Raw genomic sequence first — 16,151 nt, 5'->3', positions numbered from 1 at the left:
GCAAACATAATTTTTTAAAACAATTGATGCATTCCCTTTAAGATAGTTTATTATTGTGTGTCTTTGTAGCCTGTACAGCACCCTGCTGGCTCACCACAAGCTTCACATCAGAAACTTTGCTGCTGAAAGTTTTGTCTTTCTAATGAGAAAGGTAAGTGAGGTGTTTGTACCTTGACTCTTTCTCCATTCTGTGGTGGCTTGTGGCTTCAATATGTAATAAGTTCTCTGTAAATGAGAGCTTACAGGGCCTGAATTGGCATTCTGCATGTCTTGAGTTGTGATTTTCAGTGAACGTTTTGCTGAGTATGTCACGTAATTCATATCAGCAGTGGCAAATAGAGGCCTTAGCATTCTCTGTTTTAAAAATACTTAAACCAAATGGGTCATCTTGCAAAAGGGAGGCTTTGGTTTGTAAATACATATTTTCTCACTGGCTTTTTCAATAATGCTTTAAAGCCTTTGTAGAAAAAGTTATTGTGACAACCTTTTTGCAATCCTGAAAATCAGATTATTTAATGTTCACAGGCAGATCAGTTAAGGCCAAACAGCAGCTTTTCATGGAGTAAGGAAAGGCAGCAGTTGTTATTTTGTTGTTTTGGTTTTTTTGTTCAAAAAACACAAAAAACAGAATTCCTGAGAATGATTAGCAAATTTGGGTATCCCCGTTACTGGCCTGAGTTGAGAGACCTTAATAAAGCACATTTGTTCGGTTGTTTTCCAAAGTTGCTGAACTTTGAGTGAAGTCCTCAGGCACAGAGGGTTTCAGAATCTGAGGTCAGAAATATTTGCAGTATTCCCAGGTGTTGTTATAGTTTTGGATGACTGCATTCTGCTTTCAGCTGATACACGTCTCTTTCCATGCCAGAGCGGTGACCTTTGTGTTTCAGTTGGGACCAATTTAGTGGTGCATTTATGCACATGCTTAACTCTAAAATCGTAAGAGTAACCAAAAGGCTGTATTTCATCTGCAATAGGCCTTAGTAGGCCCATGTTCATTTAGGCAAGAGGACTTGTAACAACTGAATAGCTGACTTTTTCTTAGAGTTTCCTTGGTGGTCGCAGAAATAGTGAGTTTGAACTGATGTGGAAAGGCACAGGACTAGAAGAATAACATGGTGCTGTAGAGCCATTTAATTACATCTTTTCGCCTGGTAACTCTGAATAGAAGATGACTTTTTTTTTTTATCCTTGTGTTTTGTAGGTTTCTGATAAAAATGCTCTCTTCAATTTGATGTTCCGTGACCTGGGGGAGCACCCTAAGAAGGTGGAAGGTGTAGGACAACTACTTTTTGAGATGTGCAAGGGTGTTCGAAACATGTTCCACTCTTGTGCAGAGACGGTAAAGACAAGAAAAAAAGATAGCTGGTGTAGATGTTGCTGTAATGGATCGCTTTGTGAAACCATTGAGTGTTGCCTTGTTCACCTCAGTAGATCCCTAGTGATGAACATACTGTTCGTTATTTAACAGGATCTGAAAGCTGCTGTCTAAAAATCTTTCCTGAGATCGGAAGGTTGTTTTTTTTTGTCATTTCTATATGATATTTCTGTATATTAAAATGGTACTGCTTGATAATGCTATACATGTTTTATACCCTCCAGATGAATCTAAAAACAGTTCAGATTTTAAGTGATAGCCTATTTTTTCCACTAATCATTCTAGAGAGAATTGAGATCGCTAAAATATTTTAATAGTATCTTGCTCTAACAAACTTCAGAATTGCTGGATTTATTTTCTGAGTATAAGGATATGATATGCTCTTTTCTTGTACAGGCTGTGAAGTTAATTCTGGTAAAGCTGGGGCCAGTTACTGAAAAGGAGATTGAACTACCATGGATAACTGTTGGAGAAGCCTATGAGCAGATGATCAGATCAGCTGCAGTGCATATCCATAAGGAGCATTTTGATATTGTTTTCAAGTGTCTGGAGGTACACTGATTTACATTTTTTTTTCTTCTGTTCACAAGAGGCTGAAAAAAAGCTGTGCACACTTACCAAGAAAACTATTTTTGTCCTATTAGACCAGAACTGGGTTTTACATCCTTTGGAAACATTAACTACAGTGTCATGTGTATGGAAAAAAATCCCACTTTTCTTTTGCAAGTTCAGAGTGAATCAGGTGGCTGTGCTGCCCTGTGATTAGTAAGGAGCCTTGGGGCTCAGTCGCACATCTGGGCAAAGAGGGTTTGTAGGGTCTGCCTTTGCAGAGACAGGTATTGCAGGCCCCTTGCTGGGGTTAGAGCTTTTCTTATACTACTAAACTAAACCTACTAGTGCTTCCAAACTCACTTTGTGATGGTGAAGGGGAAGCCTTTTGCTGCAGCTCTCTTTACATCAAAGACTTGGGCTGAACTTGGAGAGCCACATTTAAGCCTCAGAGACAAGTGTTGCGAATCCCAAGCTGTTTTCAGTCCGGGTGTTCCCATGTTGCCTCTTCATGGTTACACCCAGAGGTCTGAGGTAGTAGAGCTGTGTACCATGGGCTGTGCTCTGCTGAGTCAGAGTGATGTTGAACAACGAGCAAGGGCTTAGCATGTGGTTTTTACTTACCTGATAGCCATTTAGATGTTTTCTTCCTAAGGAGTGGGATTTGCTAAGGGATGTTAAAACTTCTTGCAGTTGACAACATATTCTGTGAGTTTTGCTTCTCAGAAGGGTGAAATGGAAGATTGGAAGAAATGGTAGGCAGGCAAACCTAGTTGAAGGCGGTCCTTCCAATTTTGGTAAACAGTCCAATTTGTGTGGTAGTGGGAACTCTCTACTTGTGACTGTCCAGTTACCTTGAAAATCCCATCCTGTTCCTCCTGCCTCACACAGTATGATAGTAGTTGCTGTCTGACTGTTAATTAGACACAGAACTGTTTGTCACTGGATGTTTTTTAATCCTGGAATCTGTCACCTGCAGTTGTGATGAAATCTTAGGAACTGATGACATAGTTCTCTTTCTATTTAATAAGGCTTGTTTGTTTTTTTTTTTACCTTGGGAGCTGGTTAGTTGTGCTCAGTATCATCCTCAGAGGAAAATGATGCCAATATCTATGATAGGTCTCTAAACTGGGTTCAGTTCATAGGACCAAGGATAGGATTTTACGTTCTCTTGACAGAAGGAGACATGGATGAGAGTGATCCAGGGCAACTCCATTATCTACACAATGTAGATTATATGAATAGCCTCTCAGAATCCATGTTAGCATAAGGATGCTGAAGTATAAAAGCACTTAAATTCTGGTGATCTCCAGTGGAAGCTGGGTGCTTTCATACCATCATGGGTTTGGAGAAGAGTCCTCTTTCTCTTCCATGTTTGGTTTGTAGTTTTTTCACCTTATCTTGGCAGGTATTTATGTTTCTGTCCAAGGAATTCAGGATGCTTGTTTTTACAAAATGGGAATCCCATGGTATTTCTGGAAGGTTTAGTTTGTTGAACACAAGTGAGGGAGTCAGCAGTAATTTGTTGGTCTGATGAAATGGTGATACTTTAGAATGGCTTTCAAATAGCAGTAAGTGAAACAGGGTCTGATCATTTATCTGAATCATTTTGTTTTCCTTTTTTTTTAAACAGGAGTCACTCTTAGACTTGCAGAGCAAAATAACTAAGGCCAACTGCAGTATGGTTTCAGAGCAGATGGAAAGGATTCTGCAAGCATATCTGATCCTATTGAAACATGCAAATGGATCCAAAGTCTCGCTGCCTGAAAACGTCTGTCAGGTAGGTCAAACCATCACTTTGTATGGCTTGCCAAAGAAGTATCAGTTAAACCTGGAAGAGGTATGGTCAGCTGCAGCATCCTGAAATGTTTCTGCTGCATAAATAGTTTTACGATTTGAGTCAAGTGAACAGAGTTTTACTGGGAGTATTGCTACCTCTCCAGTCCCATGGAAGTTTTCCACTATCGTGTAATGCTGGTGTAGTCCTTTAAATAAGCAAGGGGAAAAGAAAGATGATGAGGTGAGTATAGAGGCTGTGCTGTGCCGTAATCTCTGCTACTGTGGGGGAAAGCAAGACCTGTATCTATGGTGGTGAAGTTCCACCAGATTTACCCTGTGGGTTCAAATACAGATTTAATGCCTTCAAATTTTGATAGAACAAGTAGGGTTCATTTCTGTGGGCTGAAGCTTAGAACACCGTGTCCTCCTCTTTCAGAGACCATGTAGGTCATTCAGACCAGACAATCACCACGTCTTAATGCATGAATATCAGTTCTCTTTTTTGTTTCAGGTTTTAATAAAAATGTTACAAACATCCAATCTCTTGCCATCTTGCTGTAAGACCCTGCTGAATGCAATTTCTGCGTTACTACTGGCTGAAAATGTTTTCTTGCCTGATTCATTGACCAAGGAAGCTATTGAGAAGGTAACAAAGACTTCTTACAGTAGAAATCCCAGAGTCCAAATTCCCTACAGCAGCATGATTTCAGGGCATTCCGCTTCTGGGCAACAGACTGTAAGGTTCCCTTTAGTTTTTTTGCACTGATAAGAGGAAAGTTGTAAAATGCCTAAAATAATGCCTGCTGTGGTCTTGGGACTCCTTGAGAGTCTTGCACAGTCTGTCAGTGTGCTATAATGCTGCTACTATGGCAGACATATTTGCAATGAAAAACAGGCCCTGCTTTGAACACCTACAGAATCTGAGGAGAAAGGAGGGAGAACAGAGAGGAGAGCATGTTCTCACCTAGATTTTGAAGCCAGTCGGTGAGTTGGATTTGGTTGAACATTGAAGTACATTTCCCACTAAGCTGCTGAACACTTAGGTTTGCAATGGGAAAATAAGGCTGTTAACAATTCTTTAAAAACGTTTCACGTGGACTTCAGTGTTGGCTTGTGCTGAAGTAAGATTGGTTCTGCCTGTGGCATGAGTCCAGTTTTGCTCAGATGTGATCCTTCAAACGTTTCACTGTACTTGTGTGGGCTTCTGTTAAGCTGGAGGAGGCTTAAAACTGTCCTTATAACGTGAAGGGTCTGGGAAAGGAGTTCTGGGTGCATATTTCCATGTTGCACACCTCAGCCTTGAGAGGCACCAACTCCACATGCAGTCAGGAACTGTTCCAGTATTGGTTCTTTCAGAACAATGTAGATTGGCTCCCCCACTGAGGTGCAGCTAGGTATGGTTGTGTGTACCTCAGGTGTGGTCCTGCGTGCTGGGAGGTATACAGGAAGAATGCAGAGCCCAAAGATCTTCTGGGCCTAAGCTTCTTTCTAGCAATGCATGTGTGCTACAGTACTACAACTTTAGTTTACATTTTCCACATCACTTTAAAGAGATACCTAAGCTATCTTTGCATGGAGCCAGTTTGTATCCCACAGGGGTTGTTGACAGGGCTGTGCTGTTTCTGTACCTATGCTGTGACTGGAAACAATATCACTCTGTGTGGCTGCATAACAAACCATGCTGTCTGTGAACAGAGAGGCTGGGTGTCTGAGAGTTACTGCATGGTTCATTGATAAACCAGAAAATATGTCCCATGGATAATGGAGACTTAAGTATAAAATGTCTCTTGTAAATATGTTCCTGTCAACCTTTCATTTGCATCTTGCAGGTATTCAGAAGTGAATTTGAATGGCGCTTCCTTTTGGACTTCTCTGAAACGATGTTTACAATGAAGCAATTTGAGAGGGTAGGTGGAAGCTCTTCTGCGTTTTGTTTATTTTTATTGCCAAAGGGAGTGTGAGGTGTCATTGTGTAAGGACACCTGAGCAGGAAAGTCCTTCAACAATTGGTAAATCTATAGTATATTTATTTGCCTTGTATGCTGAATCATTTCAATATATGGACATGATGTTTATTTAAACTTTCGGCATGATCTTGAAGGAATAAAAGAGGTTGACTGTGTCATAGTGTTAGAACTTGGTAACGATGCTTAGAGTTGTTAGTTCACAGAGAGAAGTGTGTCTGCTGAAAAGTAAAGGTGTGGAATTATTATGGATAGGGTGAGGAGAAAGAGTTTTGGAGAAGGTAAGTGGAAATGAAGAGTAAGGGATGTCTGATATCACCAGTTCCAGGCTTGGTCTCTGAGAGGAATGAAACAAATTAAAAGGAGCAGGATGGGAAAGCAAAGTCGGGGATCTGGAAAGTCCTGATAAGACTGGATTTTGGGCAGACTGAATTTTTCTATCAAATCACTGTCCTGGCTGGGGTGACAAGGTATCTCTGTGTTGGTGACTTGGGGCACCAGAACAGATGAGACATCTGGTGTGTTGGTAGTTCATTTGTGTGTATTTGGCTTCCTCTGTAGCCAAACATGTGTTTCTTGTGGTTTTGATGACAAAGACTTACTAAACCTTCATTTATTTTTTTCCCCTTTAGCATTTTCTTCCATGCTTTCTAAAGTACATTGAGCATTGCTTCTCTGGTACGGACGCCCTTGTAAAGGATGAGGCAATGGCAATTTTGGCTAAACTCATTCTGGTGAAAGCAGAGCCTCCTACCATTGGTTCAATGGCATTTGAAAAGTATCCTCTCGTTTTCACTGAATCATCAGTCAGGTGAGACTTCTCAAGTTTAGCAAACACTGCATGTGGCTGCATGGCTGTAGGCCTGCGAAGTGATACAGTGGGATCCCATTTTTCTTTCTGAGATTATTTGAGAAGAGGTACTGCTCTGGAAAGGTTATCGCTTTTATTTAAAAAACAAAACAATTAAACAAACAAACAAAAAAAGCTAGTGAGTGGTGCAGTAGATGTGATTTGGATTCGTTACACCAAAATGCATGCTACATTTTGGGTAGTTAAACTTTATTGTGAACTCTGCAGTTCAGATCCTCATCAAGAGTAACCTCCTGTCTATGCCTAATCCTTCTTCCATGTATGCATACATCTCGTCTGGAGCTTGCTGGGAAGCAGTACTGTAGAGTATAGCTGGGTACCACAGGTTACCCGGTACTAATTACCACAGGTAATTAATTATTGCAGACACAGCATTGTGCTGGCATAGCTTGACTGCTTCTGGTTGCAAAGCTAGGTTGGTTGCAGCGAAGTGTTTGCTTTCCCTCTGAAACCTCTTTGAAAAGATTTGAGTGACCATGGTCAAGCACAGAATGACAGTTGCAAATCTACTGATAATGAGTGTTCCAATCGCTCTAGATCAAAACTTTTGCCTGCAGAGAGTGGTGACCAGTACTGTCTTTTATGTAAGATTTTGTCTTTCCTAAAAGCAGCCCATTCTGTGGGTTTCTTTCCATTTCTACTTAATAGACTGGAAGTGTCAAGGTTCAAGGTTGTAAGTCAAAAAAAAAAAATTCAATTTGCTTTAATTTTCTTGTTGTATTTGTTGATTTATTTATTTATGTTCAGTGATCTGGAGCATATAGCTGAGACGATATTTCTCCTGCAATGTCAGTGGTAGAATTTAGGGCTGGGAGACATCTGAAGAGTTGCATGACCCAGATGGAATTAGAAAATCCTGAACCAGTACTGAGAGATGTTTGACCAAACTGTTCTTGAATGTTCCCATCCTGTAGATTCCCAAGCTGCCCCTGCAGACCATTTCACTGCTTAGCTGTATTTACAATTAGACAGGTTTTCTACTGTCTGAACTAAATAAATTTCCTTTGCAGCAGATTAAATCCATTGCTGCTTATCTTACCCGTAGGGAACACAGAACAGATTATTTCTTCTTTTTGCATACAGTTTTTACAAATAACAGACTTTATCAAAACATTGAAAGTACTCACTTCGTCCTAATTACTTGATGATTCTCTCATAAATGCTGTTTCTTAAACCTCTACTTATTCTTGATGGTATCTTTCTGTTACCTTCTTTCTTGAAGGGTGGAGCTCATGGAGCTTTTCAGCTGTGGTCTTGCACCTACGTGCTGGGTGTAATAGAAAGACTGCTGCCCATGGGGTGTGAAGTACTCCTGTTGATATGTTCCAGTATGAGGTTAACCCTTTCTGCCTGAAGATAGGACTTTCGATTTGGGCTCAGCCTGTGATTCCATATAAGACACTAGACTGTTACCTAACAGGTTATTTTGTGTCATCCATTAGTCTGCTAGTATTTAGGTTGTTAATAAACAGTAATCATGCTGACAATCACAGAGACAAATCTCAGGTGCTCCTCACGTTCTTAGTTGTGAGGGTGTCCAGCCGAGAATTAGTCTTTCCATCTAGAAATACTATTTGTACTTTAAGACCCGACATTTGTTACAGGCCATGTTTTGTGCTCCTTGGCCTATATATGTGTAGATGATATTTTGTGCTGTGGAGGACATTAAAAAAAAAAAAAAATCCCTTGGGTTGTCCTAGCCTTTTTTGTTAGAAGTAACCAACATAATTTAGATATCACACGAGGAAAAAGAAAGATTTCTAATATGCAGTTGTGGGTTACTAAAAAGTTTGGTTTTATTTTTAGCTCTAATACAAGACAACAAACAAGCAAAAGACAAGGAGGAAAAGCAAAAGTACCAGTGCTGGATCATGTACTGTCTTTAATCCAGTTACCAGAAAATGAAGACATCACTGACCTTTCACAGCCTTGGGTTGCCTTGGTTATACTGCCACATATTAGGTAAGGGATATTCTAAGGTACTACTGCCATGTGGTCCTGTAGTACTGTCTAGTTCACCATCTGTTAGAAATCGATTTAGTAAGGGAAGCACAAGAATTACTAACCCCAGTTTGGGGAAACTGGGGTAAAAAGGTGGAGAATATCTGTGTGGAAATACTGGTTCAGTAGTGAAGTCAGGAATAGAATGTCAGTTTCTTGATTACGTGCTCCTTAAATTTTGTATGCTGGCATTTAGAGATGTTCCTGATACATTTTGGTTTCTGTATTTTAAGCACAATTTCTAGACAGTTTTCAATAATTACTGTGTTCTTGTATAGGAGGAGTTGGACTTGGGAATTGGAAATAGGAAAAATGTTTGCTACTGATTTCAAACTTGGGATGAGCTCTGTTGTTTAACATGAGATAATGTGAAAGGAAGTCTTCATGTGTGTCTAGGTGCAAGTGTAACACAGAGACTAAAGGTTTCCCATTTATTTTGAACAGACCAATGGACAAAGAAATCATCCTTCCCTCTGTGACAAGGTTTATAGGTTGTCTGTTTGCAGCTATTGAAAAAGGAACCCTCTGCAAAGGTCAGTTACTGCTATTTCCTGTTCATTTGCTTTCTGTTGAAACATTAAAAAAAAAAAAATTAAGTAGTTTTGCTGGTGACACAGAGTATGAAAGTGAATAGCAATAGCATTGTATACAAATGTCCTGAGCAGTTCAGTAAAAGTTGAAAAGCAAAACGCTCTCTAGGAAACAATTCTGCAGTTGTAGGTGGTCATAATGGGGTGGCAGATGTTCCACAAAGTCACGGGCAGGCTGTTCAAATCAAGGCTTGACCAAGAAAATTAGGAAATAAAAGAAAAAAGTGAGATAAAAAAGAATGGAAATCCTGGCAAATAGGATTCAGACTGAAGCAGTCAAGTGAAGTGGAGAGACTGTTGACTCACAAGTGCCAACTAGACTACTCCAGACCTATAGTGCAAAGTTCGGGATGTTACCATCTCTGCCCTAAATGACAGCACTGGTGATAAAATGATGTAACTTCTTCAGGGGTGAGTGGTCACCACGACCCCACTGGTTGTCTTCTGTCTCTGGCCAGAAACTTTTTTTTTTTAGCTTACCTCACATGTTACAGGGCAGCTGATAGTCGTAGAGATTTCAAGTATTTGGCTTCGTGACAAAGTATGAACAAGCGCTAGAATGCCACAGGTTTAGTGTTCTTTGTTACTTGGGTTGAAAGGGCTTGTCTAGAGCCTGGCCTTCCTCCTCTGTAATCTCTTCAATAACACTCCTAGCTGTATCCACTAATTAGTTCTGTTGCTTTTTCCTCTCCAATGTTTGTCAAGCATGGTCATTTTTGATTTAGCTGCCATTTCCTCCTTTGCTCCTAAAGAAAATAAAACAAATGTAATGTCAGTCCTACACTCCTGTCTCCTGTTGCCCCATACTACACTTCCTTGCTTGATTTTCCTCACCCTTTTCCCACACTAGTGTTTCTGGACAATTGTTCATCTTTGGCATCCTCTTCAGCTCCATGATCTCTACAATTCCTTTACCTTCTAGTAGGACTCCAGTATCCTCTCATTGCATGTACAAGGCACTCCCCAGCCTGTGCTCCCTGTTTCATCTTCCTGGTCTCTCAAGCCTGAGGCAAAGTGTAAGTCCCAGAGCTGGATGGCTTTCTGCAGTTGCTTGGGAGTGTAGGAAAGTACTTGGAAGTGCAGGTTTGGGAACTGGGACAGAACAATAGCAATTCCCCCGGGAACTATTTAGTTATAACTGCCTGTATAGAAGTTATCCTATTGATTGTATAGGTGCCTCCACCGTGAGGTGAGAGCTGCTATCTTTGTTCAGCACAGGTTTACTACTACCAAATGCAATGCAGATTACAGTTTGAGAACCTCTGCCCTTATTCTATGGAGGCAGAAAGCTTCATCCTGCGGAAAAACTTGAGGGTTCTGATGTTCAAAAGGCTCAACATGAGCCAGCAGCCCACGCTTATAACACAGAAGGCCAACTGCATCCTGGGCTACATCAAAAAAGATGTGACCAGGACTTCATCTTCTAAAGAAAACAACAAACTCCCAGTTTTAGTTCACTACACTGTATCAACCCACAAACTACATGGTCAAACATAATTTAAAAGCCCTGGCTAAAATAAGAACCTTTCTTACACAGCTGCATGGCTCATCACTAAGTATTATAAACATCAGTTGGGATGCTGTATATGGTTTGTAAAGAAATTATATGTCCCTGAACATAAACTCCCTCTGTGGATTTTACGAGAAGGGACAGCTACCATTATATTGCTCTCCCACTTCTTCTGTTAATAGGCAAGAACAAAAGAAGGTGACCACTAAGTTTATGATATGTGGCCTTGTAAATGACAATAAAACTATTTTTGATGAATCTGTCTGTTTCCTTCAAGACTAAGATGTTTATAACAACTTTCACAGTTTAAAAATACTTTGCACTCTGTCTTTATCTCGGGCACATCTTCTCTATCTGCTTGGACATAACATCTTGAACCTATTTGCCTTCCCTCCTGCACCTAACCTTCTCAGATACCACAACTTTTGTTTGGTAACTTGAGCTGTGCATAAGAGCATGGGAAGGATGTGGACCTGTTAGAGCAAGTCTGGAGAAGGGCCATAAAGATGATCAGAGGGCTGAAGCACCTCTCCTGTGAAGAAAGGCTGAGAGAGCTGGGGATGTTCAGCCTGGAGAAGAGAGAGCTCCAGGGAGACCTCATTGTGGCCTTTCAATACTTAAAAGAGGCTTATACAAAAAGGATGGAAAAGGACTCTTTACTGGGGTGGATAATGATAGGACAAGGGAGAATGGTCTTAAACTAAGAGGATAGATTTAGACTAGACATTAGGAGGAAGTTCTTCACTGTGAGGGTGGTGAGAAACTGGAACAGGTTGCCAAGAGAAGCTGTGGATGCCTCATCCCTGGAGGGTGTTCAAGGCTGGGTTGGATGGGGCCATGGCCAACCTGATCTAGTGGGTGGCATCCCCCTGCCCATGGCAGAGAGCTTGGAGTTGGATGATCTTTAAGGTCCCTTTAAACCCAAACCATTCTGTGATCCTGCTACTACTTGCAGTTTCTCCTCTCTCTAAGGAGCTGAGGCTAATAGTGAGCAGGATTCTGCAAATACTTGAAGAATTAAGCACCCTGGAGAAGATATTTCAAAGTAATGAGCAGGAAATTAACGCTCACTTCCCTTTCTTTTTCATGGCAGCTGTCAGCAAGTAAGAAAGTTGCATCTTTTAAGATATCCCCTCAGTTTGCCTGGCTCAGGAGCAGTATTTCTTCTGCAAGGGAAGAGACAAAGGGGAGAGTAATTATCTTTTATAAAAACCCACTTATCAGCTTAAGAATGGCAGGGAAAGGAACAGCCCTTCCCCTTTCTTGCCTGGAAGGGCTTTGGCTGACCTGTGCTGCTTTAAAGGCCTCCATCACCAAAGGAAACTGGAGGTTTAGGAAGGGAGTGCTATCTGTAATGATACTCTACAAACCCACCTTCCATTCACTAACAAGAATTCAGCCTTTAAGTGTATGGGACAGCTTTGAAGATCTCATACAGTGCATCGTGAAAGTTTGAAAGTGCCTGAATGATACCATCAATATGTATTTTTTCTTCTGTTTCATTCATGTTATTTTGGGTAGCTTTTCTTCATTTCTGCATGCTGTTAGGGTGGTTTCACACTGGCGGCTAGCTACGCTCCATCGCACTGCTTTCTTACTCCTCCTTCTCAAAAGTACAGGGGAGAAAATGTGATGAAAAAAGGCTTAAGGGTTGAGATGAGGACAGGGAGGTCCCTCACCCATTAATGTCGTGAGCAAAATAGACGTAGTCTGGGGAAATCAGTCTGTTAGCAATAGGCAATAAATTACATTAGAGCAGCGAGAACTAAAGTAAACTAGAAATGCTTTCCCCTGCTCCCATCCACCATATTCTACCTCTTTCTTCCTGAGCAGTGCAGGAAAACACAGAATGGGGACTGCGGTCAGTCCCTAACACTTTGTCTCTGCTGCTCTTTTGCAGTCATTCTCTGCCCCTGCTCCACGTGGCACCACATGCCTTCCCACAGGCAGCAGCTTCCCCCAGGCCCCCTGCTCCTGTGTGGGCTCCTCTCCACAGGCTGCAGTTCCGGCACAGGGCCTGCTCCTGTGGGGGCTCTCCATGGGCCACAGCCTCCTCCAGGCCACAGCCACCTGCTCCACCGGGGGCTCCTCCACCCATGGGGGGGCTGCAGCGTGGAGATCTGCTCCATGTGGGACCCATGGGCTGCAGGGGGACAGCCTGCTCCACCAGGGGCCTCTCCCTGCACAGCCCGCAGGGGAACTGCTGCTGCGTGCCTGCCTGGAGCACCTCCTGCCCTCCTGCTGCACTGACCCTGGGGGTTGCAGGGCTGGTTCTCTCTCGCATTTTCTCATTCCTTTCAGCTGCTGGTGCGTGCGTTTTTCCCTTTCTTAAGTCTGTTCTCCCAGAGGCCCAACCAGCATTGTGTCCTTTTTGGAGCCAACTGGAGCTGGCTTTTATCTGACAAGGTGCAGCTTCTGGGCTCTGCTCACAGAGGCCACTCCTGCAGTCCCACAGCTACCAAAACCTTGCCACATAAGCCCAGTACAGCCATTTGTAGCATAAAGTTGTCTGAGACTCCTACAACAGTGCTTAGCTCCAGACTTCTGCTTCCTGTGTATGTGGGTCTGATGGAGGCAGATGCAAGCTGGGAGATGCTTATAGATTTCAATGCTGGCTTGCTGGAGTAGATGTTTACTTTGATAGCCAGAGAAGCATTTCCTTTATGGGTTATGATAACGGTTAGAAAATACACATACCAGTTCTGAGATCCATGTGTTACTCATTTCTGTGACTCTAGCCATTTCAAGATGGTCAAGCACCATGCAAACACAAGTCAGTGAAACCTTGGTAAATATACAGGTTGTTCTTGTTCTCTTTGCTCCAGGAAGCCTGTTTGTGGCCTGCCAAGCTGTAAGTACTCTTCTCAGTTTGGCAGAGTCTTCTGAAATACTCCATTTGTTACCTGTGGAGCGTGTCAAGAACTTGGTGACGTAAGTAAACTCTGCCTGTTATGTGGTCCTCAGTGATTTTCCTTAGTATGGCAAAGAGCTGACTTGCCCTTTACGTAGTAGTAGCACGTTAAATGTCTTCTTGTTGATCGCATGTTCTCCTGTACCAACATTTGGCTTAGGTATTGTGGTTACCTATGGTAGCAACGTTGTAGCCATTGCTTGTTTAGAAAACCAAAGAAATAGTATGCCAGTTCAGTGGCATTTTCTCTGCAAACCAAAGCTTTCTTAGCCATCTGAAGAGCAGTGTGCCAAATATGTTGCTTTCTAGGTAAGCACAAATATTTAGAGCACTACATTTGTGTTTTACACTACACTGCAAATGTAGAACACTACAACTGTGTGTTACATTATAATAAAAGGGAGAGTAACAGTGCAATCTGAGTTGTGTCAAAAGGCTGGGATTTGACAGTCTGTTGGCAGTGTTGGGATTCCCTTGTGTCCTTACATATTCATGTGTGTGCTTGCTCTGCAATTGGATTAGATTTTGTATGCTCAGTTCTATTTACTACAACTCTTTTCTGCTTAAAATTAGCACATGTTAACTGAGTGGCTGGAGGGACCAAGAGAGATTGTTGATCTCTCTCCAGCAAATGCTGTTGAACTTGTCATCTTCCATCACTATTGTGATGGAGCAGCTCCAAGTCTTAGGTAGCTTGAGCTTCAAAACATCCTGTTCAGTTAGGAAAACATGGTGCCCATGTCTGAGGTGTGATGGAGATAAGGCAGCTTGCCCAGGTCAAGCAGGATGTCTTGGCAGGGAGCTTCAGTCTAGTGCTTTTCTGCCAGCTTTGGGCTGGGGGTGGGAATCCCACTTGGAGTGAGAGTTGTTGGGTAGCAGAAGGAGATTTCCCTGTGGGGAGGCAAGATTCCTGCTAATGGTAGAATTGGTGTCCCACCTAAACCTGAATTATTTTTCCATTGAAGTTGATTACTAAGTGGTCACCTTGGCAGCAGCAGCTGCACGTGCAGACCTATGCAGATCTGTTTTCAGTGGCTGTCTGTGTGTGTGTCCAACTGGTTAGCCCCAGCTTGATAGGCCCGGTGGTGCCAGTAGAGTATGAAGTTGTAGATTTTTCCCATAATACTGTTACTGTCGCTACTGCCTTGTTTTCAAATGACTGTATTGTTGCAATACTCTCTGTATGCTAATAAAACACTCTCTTGGTTAAGTGCTTTTCCATCAGACCCCTCTGCGTTGCTGTTGGCTGATCTGTATTACACAAGATTGGCATTGTGTGGTTGCCAGGAGCCCCTTTCCCAAGGGAACCTAATGGAGTTGTTTGAGAAGTTGCAGCCTAATATCTCCACTGGTATTTCTAAGGTAATTTGTTTTGAGCATGTGCAAGATGATTTGGAATTTAGAATTTAATTTGAGTAGACTGAGGCTGAAAGAAGAAATGTGAGACTGTAAAGCAATTACTTCTGTAGCATCTGTTTAGGGCTGTGTCCATTTCCAAGAGGCTGCCGTGGGGCATGAGTTTACAGAGGTTAACTTTTAGCCCAGGGACACTTACTTCTTCCCTAGAAGTGACTTGGAGCAAGAGCCTAATGTATTCATTCTGAATTTCCTGCTAGACTAGAGGAGCTCATCTGTTTCTCAACCCTTGGAGGAACCTAGTGAAATCAGCCTCCTGTGCAAGACATTAACCTCTCTGTAGTTGTGTATGTGTCTGCATATGTAACCTGCATTCTCCAATGTGTTTCTGACGTATGTTCCCACTTTTTACAGGTCCGACTATTGACTGTCCGAATTCTAAACCATTTTGAGAATCCACCTTCTACAGTGATTGAGGTAGGGCTGAAACTTCTCGCTTAACATTTCAAATCAGTCTGGTTTTGATGACTGTGAACTGGTTCCTGCTTTGCAGAAACAAAGCATTTCTGCCAAAGGCTGTCCTCTGATTTTGTGCTTTCACATTCCAGTGTTACGTGTTTTTACCCACTGCTCGCTAATGTTTTCACATGTGTGAGTTCTGATACCTAAGTGGTGGTGGTAAGCAGAGCAAGCCCCTTGACTTTGTTCTCCAGTTAAAAAAGGCTCAGACTGTAGTTTGTTGAAATAGCTTTCAATGAGAAAGGATACTCTAACAAAATGTTTGTAACTTATTTGTTCAGAGTGATGGCACAGGAGAGCTCCAGTCAGTATTTGCCATATTGCTCCAAGCAGAGCTCGTGCCAGCAACAGTGAATGATTACAGAGAGAAACTTCTCCATTTGAGGAAACTAAGATGTGATATAGTGCAGTCTACAATACCAAGTGGACCTTTGCAGGAGGTGAGTCCTTGTCAACAGGAAGCTGTCACATTCCCATATTCCAAGAGATTGTTCTTATTCCATCATATCGATTGCAGAGTTTTTAATAAGAGCTCATCTACCATTACCCATGGAACTAATGTTTGCTTCAATATTTAGTAAAACAATGGTGGTTTCTAGATAAATGTCCCACAGCCAGTTTAATCAGTTTTTGATATCATGCAAAGAAGGCAAGTGATTCCAGGGAGAAGTGAATTGTGAGCAAATTTAAAATTCTGACTTTGCCATTCCCTCAACGTGGTTCAAC

The 16,151-nt window shown here is 42.0% G+C and overlaps 1 protein-coding gene across 1 annotated transcript in view; it reads left to right on the top strand.

Annotated features, from left to right (window-relative positions):
• Positions 1-16,151, top strand: part of UTP20 (UTP20 small subunit processome component) — a 64,768-nt gene that overhangs the window by 3,918 nt on the left and 44,699 nt on the right. Inside the window, exons 6-18 of the mRNA XM_038173081.2 lie at positions 70-151; positions 1,202-1,339; positions 1,772-1,927; positions 3,558-3,704; positions 4,215-4,349; positions 5,533-5,610; positions 6,300-6,478; positions 8,345-8,500; positions 8,984-9,072; positions 13,465-13,570; positions 14,762-14,912; positions 15,321-15,383; positions 15,707-15,865. Coding sequence (XP_038029009.1) covers positions 70-151; positions 1,202-1,339; positions 1,772-1,927; positions 3,558-3,704; positions 4,215-4,349; positions 5,533-5,610; positions 6,300-6,478; positions 8,345-8,500; positions 8,984-9,072; positions 13,465-13,570; positions 14,762-14,912; positions 15,321-15,383; positions 15,707-15,865 — 1,639 coding nt within the window. The remainder of the gene's footprint in view (positions 1-69; positions 152-1,201; positions 1,340-1,771; positions 1,928-3,557; positions 3,705-4,214; positions 4,350-5,532; positions 5,611-6,299; positions 6,479-8,344; positions 8,501-8,983; positions 9,073-13,464; positions 13,571-14,761; positions 14,913-15,320; positions 15,384-15,706; positions 15,866-16,151) is intronic.

This window comes from Anas platyrhynchos, chromosome 1 (assembly GCF_047663525.1).
Source record: "Anas platyrhynchos isolate ZD024472 breed Pekin duck chromosome 1, IASCAAS_PekinDuck_T2T, whole genome shotgun sequence".
In the NCBI taxonomy this organism is placed as follows: domain Eukaryota; kingdom Metazoa; phylum Chordata; class Aves; order Anseriformes; family Anatidae; genus Anas; species Anas platyrhynchos.
This window is presented reverse-complemented; position numbering and strand designations above follow the sequence as displayed.